General features: G+C 51.4%; 1 protein-coding gene and 1 long non-coding RNA gene across 2 annotated transcripts in view; one reads left to right on the plus strand and one right to left on the minus strand.

The window, feature by feature from the left end:
- Positions 1 to 1,139: 1,139 nt before the first annotated feature.
- Positions 1,140 to 14,878, minus strand: part of GOLGA1 (golgin A1) — a 49,183-nt gene continuing 35,444 nt past the window's right edge. The window contains exons 16-23 of the mRNA XM_060608691.3: positions 11,253 to 11,342; positions 10,307 to 10,409; positions 10,033 to 10,190; positions 9,451 to 9,594; positions 5,860 to 5,919; positions 5,094 to 5,264; positions 4,474 to 4,560; positions 1,140 to 3,423 (exon numbers count right to left, since the gene is read on the minus strand). Coding sequence (XP_060464674.2) covers positions 3,343 to 3,423; positions 4,474 to 4,560; positions 5,094 to 5,264; positions 5,860 to 5,919; positions 9,451 to 9,594; positions 10,033 to 10,190; positions 10,307 to 10,409; positions 11,253 to 11,342 — 894 coding nt within the window. The 3' untranslated portion in view covers positions 1,140 to 3,342. The remainder of the gene's footprint in view (positions 3,424 to 4,473; positions 4,561 to 5,093; positions 5,265 to 5,859; positions 5,920 to 9,450; positions 9,595 to 10,032; positions 10,191 to 10,306; positions 10,410 to 11,252; positions 11,343 to 14,878) is intronic.
- LOC132662951 (uncharacterized) lies at positions 8,883 to 11,256 on the plus strand. Its single transcript, XR_009602767.3, has 6 exons — positions 8,883 to 8,974; positions 9,096 to 9,324; positions 9,502 to 9,866; positions 10,368 to 10,427; positions 10,779 to 11,006; positions 11,102 to 11,256. It is a non-coding gene; the product is annotated as an uncharacterized LOC132662951 (long non-coding RNA).

Raw genomic sequence — 14,878 nt, forward strand, 5'->3', positions numbered from 1 at the left:
GGCTGCTATGGAGAGAGATTTTGCCGAATAACTATTTATTGGTTTTACTCCTTTTGATTTGTATGTAATTTTGGAGCTTATTTAATTTAATAAAGTGCCGAACATTCAATAATTGGTCTAGGCTTCCAAAGTCTTTAGTTTGTGTGACTGCACTTGGAATCTTTTGGGAGCGCGCCCCAGAAAGGCCCGGTCACCATCTCCTGACTCTGACTTGGGCTTGTGGCAGGAACACTCTTAAACAAGTTTTTTTGCTTTTATCCTTTTTGTTTTGTTTTGAGAGAGCGAGCGAGCGAGCGAGCAGTGGAGGGACAAAGAGAGAAGGAGACAGGATCTGAAGTGGGCTCTGTGCTGACAGCAGAGAGCCAGATGTGGGGCTTCAGCTCACAAACTGTGAGATCGTGACCTGAGCTGAAGTCAGATGAAGTCAGTGCCTAACTGAGCCACCCAGGCGCCCCGTTAAACAAGTTCTTTTAAAGGATTAAAAGCCAGAAACAGGTAGCAATCAGTCTATACAAAAGGAACATTTTGTTCCCTATAACCACTAACAGCCAGCTTCTTTGAAGAGCAAAGATGTCTTTCTGGCCTTTTTAGCACGTGTAACTGCAGTCTGCATTCTATTAAAGGACCCCATTGAGATTTCTGAAGCTCTTCCTGGTCCTGCGGGCCTTGTCGATAGACATTGACCAAAGTGACACAATCCTTTCAATTCCTCTGCAGAAGCTCCACTGTTCTGGGAGGTAGGACTAGGCTGCAGGTTTCATTACATGTACTTAAACCTAATCTGGGGAGATTCTGAAAGAAAGGCTCTACAGCCATTCCCCCCACCCCCGCAGTCCCCTTCCCTTTTTTACTTACTAGGTTACTGGTTTAGCATAAAAGGATATCCTCGGAAACAGCCAGATGGAAGAGATGCATAGGGAACTTGGGAAAGGGCATGGAGCTTCCATGCTCTCTGAGCGTGCCATTCTCCCCACATCTCTGTGCTCACCAACACGGAAGCCACTCTCCCCACATCTCTGTGCTGCCACCTGGAAGCTCTGTACTGTAGTCTTTGAAGTTCGCCTTGAAGTATTAAATATGAGACACAATGTACTAAATTTCATTAGACTATCAAGTAAAACCCACTGTAGTTGCATCTGGATTAAAGAGCTTTAATCAAAAAGTGACACCACAAATGAATTTTCTACAGCAGTCTTAGATAATACAGTTCCTATTTACAACCGGAGAGAAATCCAAATCCAATGCTCATATAAAGGGCTATACATACTGTCGATCACAGAACTTTTTATACAAGTGAAAGTGCATTAAATCACTTAGAATATTTACTCCACTCTTCCTCTTAAAGCTGAAGGAAATTCAACATGCAGGAGGAAAGCCTAGTCAGAATGAATCCTCCCGAGGCAAGTATAGGCCGAGTGATGGGTCCCACGACTACACCTAAAGCTGCCGGGGACGTGGCTGGGGCAGGGTGAGACCAGCTCAAGGGCTGGAGAGGCCACGGCAGAGTGGGACGGGGCTCCCGCCGCCGTGTGGTAGCCGTCTGGTGAGCCCTGGACCACCCAATCTTGGGGAGTCTCCTGGAAAAGCTAAGAAAAGGTACCTGTTCTCCAAATTACAGAACGGAAGGCATTCCTATTGTGTGTCCCCACCAGGTAAGTGGAAAAGATATTCTCCACGAGGGAAAGCCATATGCAGGGAGGAGCCACGGGAGGAGGTAGGTAACTGGAGAATGGGCCACTGGGTGGCAGACAGCCTGGCTGGGATGAGGGTGACGCTGCCCTTGCTCGGTACTTCCAGGTCTGTGGAAATGTACTAGGTTAAGTCCGCAAATCGGTGTTTCGCCGTGAGACAGATTTTATAGATTATAACCCTAAGCATTTTTGAGAAACATCATTGGATAACTGACAATAAATTTTAGGAGCTCCAGTTATTAACTTATTTTATTTAGCCGGTAAAACTTTTGTCAAACGAAATCAACAGTTTCTCTTTAGATTCCATACTGTGGACTATCCAGGGCAAGCATATTCCCCTTTCCTTAATAATAATAAGAGTTTTTAAAGGTCCCTACCCGAGCCATCTGCACGCCATCAAGTCCTGTAGCCGTCTGGGGCCGTCTGGATGCCATGTATGGGTGTAGTGTCGTCCTAAGTATACAGGGGCAGCGTTAGGGAGAGAGACGGTAGCTGCACGTACAAGGCAGACCGCTTCCCAGGTTTTGGTCAAGAACCGGGAGGGGGGCGGGGGGCGGGGGGCAGCTGTTGCTTCCTCCGAGCGGAGCAGACTGTCCAGGCTGTCCTTAACCGTAGCGAACGTGTGATTAGCATTTGCTCCGTCTTACGACACGGAATTAAGAGCAAAGCAAATGAAATACCACCACTGCTTCAGAGGGAAGCAGAGACCACAGAATGCTGCGGTGAAATTAAAAAGGGAAAGGAATCCCAATTTTAGAAATAATTTCCTCTTGATGCTCTGATTTGCCTTTAAGAACACCAGTTAAATGGATTTTATAATACAGAGACATGTTTATAATAGCGAAGAATCTTAGCTATAAAAAATAGTTTAAAATGGTTTACCAGCAACCTATCCAAGACAAGTACATTCATTAAAAAGGCAATTGAGTGTATTTGGTGCTAAGGATCTTTTTTTTTTTTTTTTAAATATATCTGCTAGTTTTCTTCAGGAAAATGAGATACTGTCAGAAAGTTGCATATTCATTAATCCACACTGGCCCCAGAGTACCTTAAAGATGTACACATCTGAAGTTCTGGGTGGCCTGACAAACAGGGTGAGATAATGTTTTCTTGAGAGGAAGGGTTGAAAAGCCTCGTCTAACTCATCTGAACCCAAACATGCTGACGGGGAAGGGGAATTTTTAAAAGCCACCCCCAACGAGCTGGCTGTCTGTGGCAGAAGCAGGTGGGTCTGGCCTGCCGGGCACCATTTCAAAGGGCTGTCTTTCCGTCCAGCGTCAGCACCCCGTGGTGGGCCGGGTGCCTCCTCTCTGCCCGATGCCACCGGCTTCAGCTTCAAGTGCTGACGTGAACAGTTAGAGGGTTCAGGTGCAGACGGGTGCTGGCCAGAGCTGGGAGTTTAGCAGCACTGTGGAAACGCGGGTAGTGCCAGGACCCTCCCGTTTGGTGAGCACAATGACACAGGATCAGCCACCTCCTGAGCTTCAGATCAGTCTGTCGGGAAGGGGGCCTTAAGTCTTGTAAACAATGCTCTGACGCTTGTACAAAATACTGCGGTTACAGTGATTAAAAACCCACCCAGACTGGTGTGTCAGTGTTCTTTTCACAGAAAAAGTGTCATCGCATGGAGATCCATCTGCCGGATTTCCACCTAGGACCACGGGATCCGAGGGTTGGAGATGGACGGCCGGATGCTGCCCTTGGGAGCTGGCTTGGACCCAAACCACGACATCTGCGTTGGAAGCAGAGAGGGCTTCTGAGCATCGGGACTAGGTGCAGAGGAAGCTGAAAGCGCCCCCTCCCTGTCCCGCAAGCACCCAGCGAAGGTGCTGGACGTGGCAACCCGTCTACGGGGCCCAGAGCCCATTCTAAGTATGGGAGGGACGCAGGAGGAAACAGAGTTGACAAGAACAAGGTAGTGGAATTGTACCTAATTCTTCCAGAAAATATTTTTTTCTTCTATAAATTCTGAATATTTTATTTTTTAGTTTTTAAACTTTTTTGGTGTTTATTATTTGTTTTTTGAGACAGACAGAGTAAGAGCAGGGGTGGGGGGCAGAGAGAGGGAGACACAGACTCCGAAGCAGGCTCCAGGCTCTGAGCTGTCAGCACAGAGCCCGACATGGTGCTCAAACCCACAAACCGTGAGACCATGACCCGAGCCGAAGTTGGACACTCAACCGACTGAGCCACCCAGGTTTCTTTCTTCTCTTTTTCTTCCTCCCTCCCTCCCTTCCTCCCTTCCTTCCTTCTTTCTTTCTTTTCTTTCTTTCTTTCTCTTTCTCTCTCTTTTTCTTTATTTGAGAGAGAGGGCGAGCGAGCGTGCGAGCGAGTGTGCACAGTGAAGGAGGGGCAGAGAGAAGGAGAGACGGAATCCCAAGCAGGCTCCACGCTGTCAGTGCAGAGCCTGATGTGGGGCTTGAACTCACGAACTGTGAGGTCATGACCTGAGCCAAGATCAAGAGTCGGACACTTAACCGACTGTGCCACCCAGGCGCCCCTGAATATTTTATTTAAAAAAAAAAATCTGGACGTTGGGCCGGACCTGGGGCTGTTGACGTTAATGACGTCAGTGAAAGCGCGGTGGACACATAAGGCCTGTCGGTGGGCACCGCGCAGACGCGTGTGCACAAGGCACGTCCTCAGTAAATACGGCCCAACAGGAGTCCACTATCCAGTAGCACTTTCTCGGCGGACGATGCAGCTGTGGACGGGCTCACCCGCCAGTGCTGGGATTACTGGCTAGTTCCTAAGAACCAGACAGCAGGCCAGGGAACCCTACCTTATACTCCAGGGTTTCTTTGAGCATGTTCTCTTCCTCTTGTGAGAAGTTCAGCAACACTGACACAGCTTTTATAAGGTGAAAAGCCTGAAACAAAGTTGAGTTTCGCTGCCACGGGCCCTGGGGTGGCGGACGGTGGGGGAGGATCGGGGGGCTTAGCTGGAGCGCTCCCTGGGTCTCTTCCCGGTGTGTGCTCCCCACGGGTTAGCAAGGACCACGTGGAGGGGGACGTTGGGCTTCCTCGGGTCTGACGACAACGACAGACTTTTCTCCCCTCCATCTCTTCCTCCGGGAACCGGCAAGATCCCCAGGACATCCACGGCGGCCACCCTGCCCTTCAGCAGGATGCGGGAGCGCGGGGCAGACCGTTCCCGGACTGCAGCCTCAGCCTCCAACCCGCGCGGCCTCCCCGGAGCGGACTCCCTTCTCGGCCCCCACCTGCCGGCTGCACCATCAGCAGGTCAGTGCCAGCTGGAGAAATAACCGTTACGTGTCCACACTGGTGGCCAAATGGGAACGTGGGAGAGGAAGAAAGCAATGTACTTGGTGGGAAGCCACACGAGGCTTGGACAAAGGAACCAGACGCTCAGGACCCAAAAGGCAACTCAGAAACCCTTTACCTCAGACTCTCGACAGGACATGAATTTTAAAACCACGTGCTTAAGGTACTCAAAGTTGATCTCGCGGGCATCAGTCAGGTCAGCATTATTCGTGACGGAAGGAGCCATGTTGGGCATCTCGGGGCCAGGCTTCTCTCGGACCTCAAAGAGCTCACTGTCGGGTCTGATTTTCTAAAAACCCAATGGAAAGATGCTGTGCCAAACCCCTCAAGACAGGTCTGAAAATCACCCGGGAGAGTCACCCGGCTTGCGCTGCGCTCACCCGCTGTTCCTTGGCCTCACCTGCACCACAGTAGGGTGAAAGGGCCCCCGCTGGGAAGGAAGTGCCTGAAGAAGGCTCAGCAACCCCCCTCCCCCCCACCGGCAGACGGGGCGGCCCGAGAGGAAGGAGGGGGTTGTCTGGGGAAGTCTGGACGATCCCCGTCCCGGTGTCAGGATGTCTGTGGGGCAGCGAGCACCCCAAACTGGGCAGAGGTGCCGCTCTCCTGTCTGGGCCCGGCGCTCTGCTGCTCACCTGCGGCGCACAGGTCGCTGACTTCTCAGCCCACAGACGGGCTTGGAGAAGAACCGCACGTGCCCCGAGTCACACAGTTACTTTTCAGAGACAGGTTCGAGCTGGCAGGGCTACCGTCCCACCAGCCAACATCTGGCTTCCCAGAGACCTCGCAATCAACCGGTGGGGGGAGAGCATTGTCAAGCGGCGAGGGAACCCGGGAGGGCCAGAGCCAGGAAGGGCACAGGCAGTGGGGAGAAGAGGGGAACTTACCAGTTCCTTCTGGAGAGTCTTTTTGAGTTCCAGCATCCTCTGCTGCATCTGCTTTATGGTCTGAGACAAACCCCACCCCCCGCAAAAAGCCATCTGTTACATGTACATTCCATCATCTTTAAGGTGCCAAGGACAACAGAACAGCCACCCACCCCCTTGGGACCCTATACACCTGTTATAAGACACTGTCCCGTTTTCTGAGGGGCTCGTGTTGTCACACCTGTGTGCCTCCCGCCCGGGGCCCTCTTCCCTCCTTCTCGCTGCTCTGCACGCACATGCTCTCCAGGCCCCACAAGGGCCACTGAAGCCGTCACATACCCTCTGTGGAGCGCTCATGCCCCAGGGCTGCCCCGGCCTCCCCACGGGCTCAGCCCTCAGGACTGCTTCAGGTGCCTGCGTCTGGAAACACCTCTGCACAGTAGACTTGTCCTTCAGAATGAGATTTACGTGCTATGATCCCTCACCACTGCTCCGGAAATACCATTTTCAATGCTTATTTGGAACAGTGTAAACGGTCATGGTTTTTCTGTACTTCTCTATTTTATTTTATTTTTAGTGAGTTTAATTAGTATTGAGCTTTAAGTGTAATTTATTACACACTCCGTTAATCACTAAAAAGGCTAACCTCTGTTTTCCCAATGAGAAAATTTACTGTATAATCAGCAATACAGGAAAGAACATTAAACATTTCTCCAAAGTCTCACAAACTTAGTCTTTCCCGTGACCTTCAGGTCTGAGTCACTGATCTTGCACTGAGTAGCTGGAATTGTGAATAGTGTGTGTTTTTTATTTATCACAGTTTTCATAGCTTTCCACGGTTTCCCTAACTTCTTTTTTTTTTAAGTAGGCTCTATGCCCAACGTGGGGCTTGAACTCATGACCCTGAGATCAAGAGTCGTGTGCACCACCTACTGAGCCAACTAGGTGCCCCCTTAATTTTAACTTCTAATGTGACAGTAACTCGAGGGGATGCCCCATGCCTTAGGGCGGCGCTGAGCCTCCATTTTTTTTTTTTTTTTAGTTTTTTTTAACGTTTATTTATTTTTGAGACAGAGAGAGACAGAGCATGAACAGGGGAGGGTCAGAGAGAGGGAGACACAGAATCTGAAACAGGCTCCAGGCTCTGAGCGGTCAGCACAGAGCCCGACGCGGGGCTCGAACCCACGGACAATGAGATCATGACCTGAGCTGAAGTCGGACGCTCAACCGACCGAGCCACCCAGGCGCCCCTGAGCCTCCATTTTTGAACACGGCAGTAACAGCAGCTTCCCTTTCTCCAACGTGTGTCCAGTCTCTCGGCAGGACTGAGATGGCTCTGCCACAGACCCAGCTCCCGTCAAGCACATTAAATGGCCTCCAACACATCCCATTTTATAAATGATAATGTGTTGTTTCAATCTGTATTCTCTTGACTGACCACTGGCACTCACCCAAAAGTACATTTGCGATTTTATGTATTTTAAATTTTACCTGATTTTCTAGGATTTTGGTTCACTGATGAACTCATCTAACAAATACTGATTAAATCCCTACTACAGGCAGACGCTGTCCTAGAGGCTGGGGAAAAGCAAGAAGCAAAAGAAGAAATGCTCAGGGGCACGTGGGTGGTTCAGTTGGTTAAGCATCCAACTCTTAATCTCTGCTCAGGTCATGATCTCACGGTTGTGAGATCGAGTCCCACGTCAGACTCCGCAATGAGCACAGAGCCCGCTTGGATTCTCTCTCCCCCCCTCTCTCTACCCCTCCCCCGTGTGCTTGTTCTCTTTGTCTCTTGCTTTCTCTCAAAATAAATAAACATTAAGTTTAATTTTTTTAAATGTTTACTTATATTTGAGACAGAGCATGAGTGGGGGAGGGGCAGAGAGAGGTGGAAACAGAATCCAAGGGGGCTCCAAGCTCTGAGCTGTCAGCACAGAGCCTGACATGAGGCCCAAACTCATGAGTCGTGAAATTGTGACCTGAGCCAAAGTCGGATGCTCAACCGACTGAGCCACCCAGGCACCCCAACAAATAAACATTTAAAAAAAAAAAAAAGAAAGAAAAAAATGAAAAGTATCTGCTCTCAGGAGGAGAAAATGTCAGTGACCGTACATTACATAAGAAGGTATTAAGAGGCCTGGTAAGGGGACAGGAAGTTCTGGTGGTGATGGTGAGGGCTGCCAAGCATAGTGGGGAGGGGGGGTGGGGGGGGAGGGGGGCCCTCCTTAACAAAATGACATCACAAAGGAAGTGAGGGGATTACAGGAAGGATATTCCAGACAGAAGGCTCAGCAAGTACAAAGGTCCTGCGGCGGGAGGGTGCTTGACAGTCACAGAAAGGCAAGGCCAATGTGGCTAAGAGGGGGTGCAGTACAAAGGGTACTAAGGGGCCAAACCACACAGGGCTTTGTGGGTCACTGCAAGGATGTGGCTTATATTTACAGAGACAGGGGAAGTCATCAGAGGGCTGGTACACAGGGGGTGACAGGGAAACCGTTAGAAGCCCAACACCAGCCTGCAGGGAAGAAATGGTAACCCCACCTACGGTGGCAGCAGTGGTGGGGATGAGATGCAGCCCATTTGGGGTATAGTTTGAAGGGAGAGCCAGAAGGATTTGTTAATGGTTTGGATGTTGCTTGTGTAAGAAACAAGGGCGCTGAGAAGGATACTAAGATTTTTACCTTTTACGTTTACTGAGACAAGAGCAGCCCCCATTAGGCAGCATGGTGAATGTGAAGTTGGGTTTTGGACGGTTTACGCAGATGCCTTTTAGACACTGCCACGGAGACAGAGACAATCTAGAGCCCCAGGGAGCCGTCTGGCCTTGAGATAAGGATGTGGGCGCCCAAAGTGGGCAGTAGAGGCAGGACTCTGAGGGAGTGAATGCCACTTAGAGAGGAGGTCTGAGGGCTGGGTCCTGGGCACACGGAGTTTGTGCACTTTTCTGTAGTTTACATTTCACAGTAAGATTAAATGCACATGTGTAAGTGAGAATGAGCATTTTTTCCTTTTGTTACAGATCTAAAAAAATACACACCCACAATCACACTTTGGAGGCCAGAGCAGTGACCAGCCAGCACCCTTAACTTCCCAGCGCACTTGGAAACCAGGATCAGAGGAGACCCTGCACTTGCAGGTGCAGGGGCCTGAGGAGTGGGTGGAATCGGGACATTTATTAAGCCTCTACCAAATACGAGAAATTTCACAGGACAGCTAACAAACTTTCATTTCATACCCCGATGCCCCTCCCCTGCCAGTAAAACCGCTAGAAGACAGGCATCACTGGGTCATTTCACAGCCACAGAAAGGAAGTGAGAGGTAAGGCGATGGGTCCAATATGACCCAGCTGGTGACAGCAGCACCTGTGACATCTGGCCTCACTACTGCCTGAGCGCAAATACTCTGGACATTATCTCAAGCGTGGGGGAGGTGTGAAAGGAAGACTGCACAGGTGGAAGTCCAGGAAGAAGCCCTTCTGGTGAAGAGGTAAGATCTCTCCCAAGAGGGGCCCGGGGGCATCAGCCGAACTCTCGGAGAAGGGACTGAACGGTTTGAGGCCCAGAACAGGGAGAGGGCGGGGAGATCAACAGCTGAGGTAAAGCGCACCCTCACCTTGTTTTTCTCCACGAGTTGCTGCTCCAAGTCCTGTTTTTCCTTCTGCAGCTGCCCTAGGTCCACAGCCCCCACCTCACCATTTGGGATTCCCTCTGCAGCCGGAAGCTGGTACGCGGGGTCCTGCGTGGCCCTCGAGGCCGCCTACAGGATGGACAAGGTAATGGTCAAGCTAAGCCACAGGTCCATGGGGAAAGGGGGCCAGACTGGTTCCAAAGGTGCGGGCTGATGTGCCGGAACAGGCAGCTAGCTGGCCAGGAACCAAACCTGGGCTGTAGAGATCCTGTCCAGCGCCTTCCGGGGGGACAGGCAGCTTTCCGTGCAGCGAGCGTGCTTGGAAGGAAAGGGCTCTACTGAACACGGACACGTGGCGCCACATCCGACGGGCTCCTCAATACCCACGAGCTCCTAGTCAGGTAGGCACCCCTACTTTAAAGAAAGGGAGGTGACCTGCCCAACATCCCGCAGCTAGTGAGCGCCAGCTCTCCTCCCCGTCTTCCCACCGCCTCCTACTGGCAAACTACGGCAGGCAGCCCCGTCCTGCTGCCGTCACACCGGCCCGCGGCTCAGATGGGGACTTACGTGAGGCTCGGGAACTGAGCGTGTCAACCCCTGCTCCGGGACGGCCAGTCTCAGCACGTCGAACCCCGCGGCAGCCTCAGACTCCTCCGCCCTAAGGCTCTGCAGGGCTTCCAGCTCGCTCTGAAGCTGGTGCATTTGCAACAGGGCAGAGTCGTGACCTAGGCCGGGCAGAGGGGAGCACCAGTGACTCCTGCTGCTTCAGGACCGGGCCACTTCAGGGCAGGGGTACTGGGTGGGAGCAGGTGAGAGGGCTCGGCAGGGGCGGACTCCTCACCTTTCTTCAGTTGGAAAATTTCCTGCTCTTTCTGGAGAATCACTTCAGCTTTTTCCTGCAGACTCTGCTCCTTCTCATCTACCACAGCTGTGAGGTTAGCAGCCTGGACAGAAAAGCCAACGTAAGAGAAGGCCGGCAGCAGTAACCGCATCTCCCCCAAAAGAAATCTCCACTTTTCCGCTACCCGGGGTCCCCCAGGAATCCCTCCTGGAAGTCTATAGCCTCGAACATACCCTAGGCTACCCTCTACTCCTATGGACATAGCACAATTCTGGGGCCAGGGCCCTGCACAGGCCGCCCGCCCCCCACCCCCCCAGCCTACCACTAGCGGGCCTACCATAGATGTGGTTGTTCTGCCCAGCCTTCCCCAAGCTGTCATAACCATGACTTCCGTGTCCTGAGTACCTGTGACATGCCTAGCATTTGATACACATGACCTCATTATGATCTGAAAGGTGTAATTATCCTAAAGTCTTTGCAGACGCAACTGAGACTGGAATTTATGTTAAGGACTCACCGAAGGCCTAGAGTCCATTCCCTACAAGGTCTGGGGCCCGATGCTGAGTCTGTCTTGAAAGGAAGCTTTGCCCACCCTTCTCGCTGAGGGCTCAGCTGTACTGCGTCCTCCGGGGCCTGTGGGCAGCGATGCCCCTCACAGAGTCAGAGCCCAGGAGGCACCTGGATGCGGGCTTTTCCCCAGGTAAGGCTTACAACAGTAACCGGCCATCAAACATCCACAAAGGCCATCCCGTGGGGTGAGGATTTCTTTATGACGTTTTTCTCCCACCTTCCTAGAGACCTCAGGGTCATCAGTCACACAGTTCCTGGCATTCCTGACACCTGTGTCCACCCCCTGGAGGAGGACACATGGGGAGGCAGGCTGGTCCTGCCCGAGGCTGGAACATACCACCCTTTGGCCCGTGCCTCAGGGTCAAACGGGGCCTACCTGTTGCTGGAACTCTTCCCTCTGCTTCCGCACCTCCTCCAGGGCTTGAGCCATTGCGACACTCACAATTTCTCTTTGGCTCCACTCTTCCTACAATCCAGAAAATGGGACACTGAGCCCCCAAACGCCTCACGGGTGTTTCACTGCACGTTATGTGCCGCCCACTGGGGGAATGCCATCCTCCGTCCTACAGATTTTCTTCCTGCTGCCCGAGGGCCCTGGACTGCCCTCTCGCTGCGGTGCCGTCTGTGTGCCTCTGAGAGCTGTCCTGGTGTACAACCCACCGACCTCTCCGCACAAGGGCAAACCGCCGAGGCTCGGGGATCCCATGGGCACACCAGCCAGTCCTCGGGCCACGGTTAGGGGACTCAGAACTCCAAGAGAAGAGCTGGTCTGATGAAATCAACACAGAATAGGAAGGAAGATTCTCAGGCCATGTGAATGGACTAGTGGACCAGAACAACCCAATTATGGGAAAAATAATCAGCATTTACTGAATTAAATAGGGCAGGGCAAAATGCCACAGACTCATCAAAATTATCCATTTTATAAGAGAAAAAGGCTCTGGTCCCACAGCTAGTAAGTGGCATTGCCAGGTCTGAAGCCAGCGTCTGAGCTTAGAGCCAAGCCTCTGGATGTTAGACTGTACCACCCAGAAAATTTTCTACATGGAGCCGGGCTGCCTCCCTGGCCTGCCCCACAGCACAGGAACCACCTCCTGACAGACAGACACATCGGTCCTCTTCCCGGAGATGAATGCCGTGCTCACTGATCAACCCCTAGACTTCTCAGGTGCCTACATTCTGGTCAGGGACATCTGTGGTTTGTGTCTACCCCAGATCACACCGTTTTGGGGGATAAGAGCCTCATCACTGCTATTCCCCACTTCTACCCTGCAGTTCTGGTAGGGCTGCCCATGTTGCGGCTACAAGGAGAAGCATGGGACTCAGGCCTGGCCAACTGAAGTCCTGCAGCCCCCTGGCCAAAATTATTTGTTCAAGGGGTGGCTCTGTCACCTAAGATGGACCAATCAGAATCCCTTTTTACATCAGAAGCCTTTTTGATAAGCCAAGGAGAAGCCCTCTTTCCTAAGCTGGCATGTCACCAGCTTGGAGCTGCTGCTGTGATGACCACCCGATTTGAAGGCCGTCACCTGCATCGTGGGGAAAAGCAAGGCCAAGAGTCTGGGTAACTGACAGGGCAAGAAACAGCATGATGCAGGAAGGAAAGAGACCTGAGGCGCCCCCCACCCCCAAGTTCCAGTCGGACAAGTCTTTCTGGTTCTGGGAGCTACTCAACTCCCCTATGACACCTTTCAATTTGTGTCGGTACAAGTGAGTTGATGGAAGGAGACGCCGGCCTCCTGGCCAGGGGAATTCTGGCTCCTACTGTGGAGTTGTCAGAATTGACCTTTCTTTGAGTCCATCTCTAGTAGAGACGAGGAAACCTAGCGTCTGAATTCAAAAGGCAGGAGCCCGCGCTGCGCCAGACAATACCCCTCAGCGGGGGAGGCAGTGTTGATACAGGAGAAGCAGCTACGGAAACGTGGCCCTGCGAGTCCAGGCGGCAGGTGGCAGAAGGCTTTTCCGGGGAGGTTTAGAAGAGCTTGGACTGCTGGTGTCTAAGAGGACGGCCAGCAGACAGAGCGCGAGGCAGGAAAGCAGGTCAGGGCAGGAACCAGAGACTCAAAGCACCTCCATGCCAGGAACTGCATGGGATACTTTTTATCCATGGTCACCCTCGAGCCTCGGGGCAATCCTCTCGAGGTCAAGGGTTATTATCTTCAGTTTTGAAAAAAGGGAAACTAGACTCCTTCAAGAGTCAGCCGGTGAGGGGCTAGGCTGGCACACAGGACGGGGTCTATGTGGCTCTGAAGTCTGTGCTACCGCCAGAGCCGCATGCAACCCAGGACTGTGGGATTCGAGGTTGCCCGGCACAGTCCGGGTTGGCCCCAGGAGCCACCAGGCTACCCACGTGTGGCAGCTCCCTGCACCTGGGAGTATATTCCCTGACAGCAGTCTAAATAGGTATGCACCTAAAAATAGTGCTTCAAAACACTTGAGGCAAAGACTGACAACCAGCAGGATTAAAGAGAGAGACAAATCTGTGATCACAGTTGAAGATTTAACACATCACTCTTACTAACTGATGGAACAAGAAGACAAAAAAGAAACATCAGAAAACATAAAAGATTTGGACAACACTATCACCCAACTTGATCTAATTAGCATTTACAGAATGCTTTCCCCTCACAGCAGCAGCGCACTGAAACATTTACCAAAATAGACTCTGTATGACAGGCTGGGCCATAAAACAAACCTCAGTAAACATCAAAGGGCTGAAATCATTTAGTGTATGATCTGATCATAATAGTATTAAACTAGAAATCCAAGATCGAGAACATTCCGCAAACATTTGAAAATTAACCACACTTCTAAACAGCCTGTGTGCGCCAGTTTTTATTCCCGCCTATCGGCCCCACTGCCCCTTTTATCCTCTGCTTTGCGACGATGCTACATCTGGTCTGAGGCTCTGCAAATGACATTTCTGCTCGTCCAGCTGGTTCCATGTGAACCTCTGCCAACAGGAGGAGCTCGAGGCAGACTGGAAAGCAGGAGAACACAGCAAAAGCCTTGCTCCTTCCTGTCCGCTTCTGCGAGCAGTCTGCACTGCCCTGGCGGTGGCAAGAAGGCAATTTCTTCCCGCAGCCGCATCTGTATCCGCTCTGCAGGTTCCCCAGCCCCCGGGACTGATTTCACTGGCTGCCCTGTCCCCCAGCACACCAGCGCCCGCTGAACAGTGTCCCCTGCTCAGAGGCCCAAGTGCCAGACCTGTGGGGCCCTTTGTCTTAATTCCTAAGTTTAATAATTCAACCTTCTTTGCTTTGTTCCCTTAGTTGTAGCTGTTTCTGCAGTGGCTACCTTCACACTATCTTTTGCCTGTTTCAGTGCTGGACTAAAAACTTTACATGAGATCAAGAATTCTCACTTCAGGGGCGCCTGGGTGGCTCAGTCGGTTAAGCGTCCGACTTCAGCTCAGGTCACGATCTCGCGGTCTGTGAGTTCGAGCCCCGCGTCGGGCTCTGGGCTGATGGCTCAGAGCCTGGAGCCTGCTTCCGATTCTGTGTCTCCCTCTCTCTCTGCCCCTCCCCCATTCATGCTCTGTCTCTCTCTGTCTCAAAAATAAATAAAGGTTAAAAAAAAAAAAAAAGAATTCTCACTTCAATAAATGGGTCTGGTTCCTTTATCCTGACTGGACCGTGACTGGACCGTAGGACAGATCTTCTGGTTCTTTTTGTGTACCTTTATTCTTTCTTATTGCCTTATATCTTCTGTCCTCCTATCTAGAATCTTCCTCCACCTGAATGATGCTCTCTAGCACTTCCTTTAGGGCAAATCTGTTGGTGACTAATTCCTCGTTTCTGGGTTGTTTTTTTTTTTTAATATGAAATTTATTGTCAAATTGGTTTCCACTCCTTGTTTCTGTTTTATTGGTTTTTATAGGTCTACTACTATTGTGTATCCGGGTACAGACTTCAAAACTTATCTTGGGAGAGCCTGCCTGGCTCAGTTGGAAAAGTATGTGACTCTTGATCTTGGGGGGTCATGAATTTGAGCCCTATATCA

Source organism: Panthera onca, chromosome D4 (genome assembly GCF_046562875.1).
Source record: "Panthera onca isolate mPanOnc1 chromosome D4, mPanOnc1 haplotype 2, whole genome shotgun sequence".
In the NCBI taxonomy this organism is placed as follows: Eukaryota; Metazoa; Chordata; class Mammalia; order Carnivora; family Felidae; genus Panthera; species Panthera onca.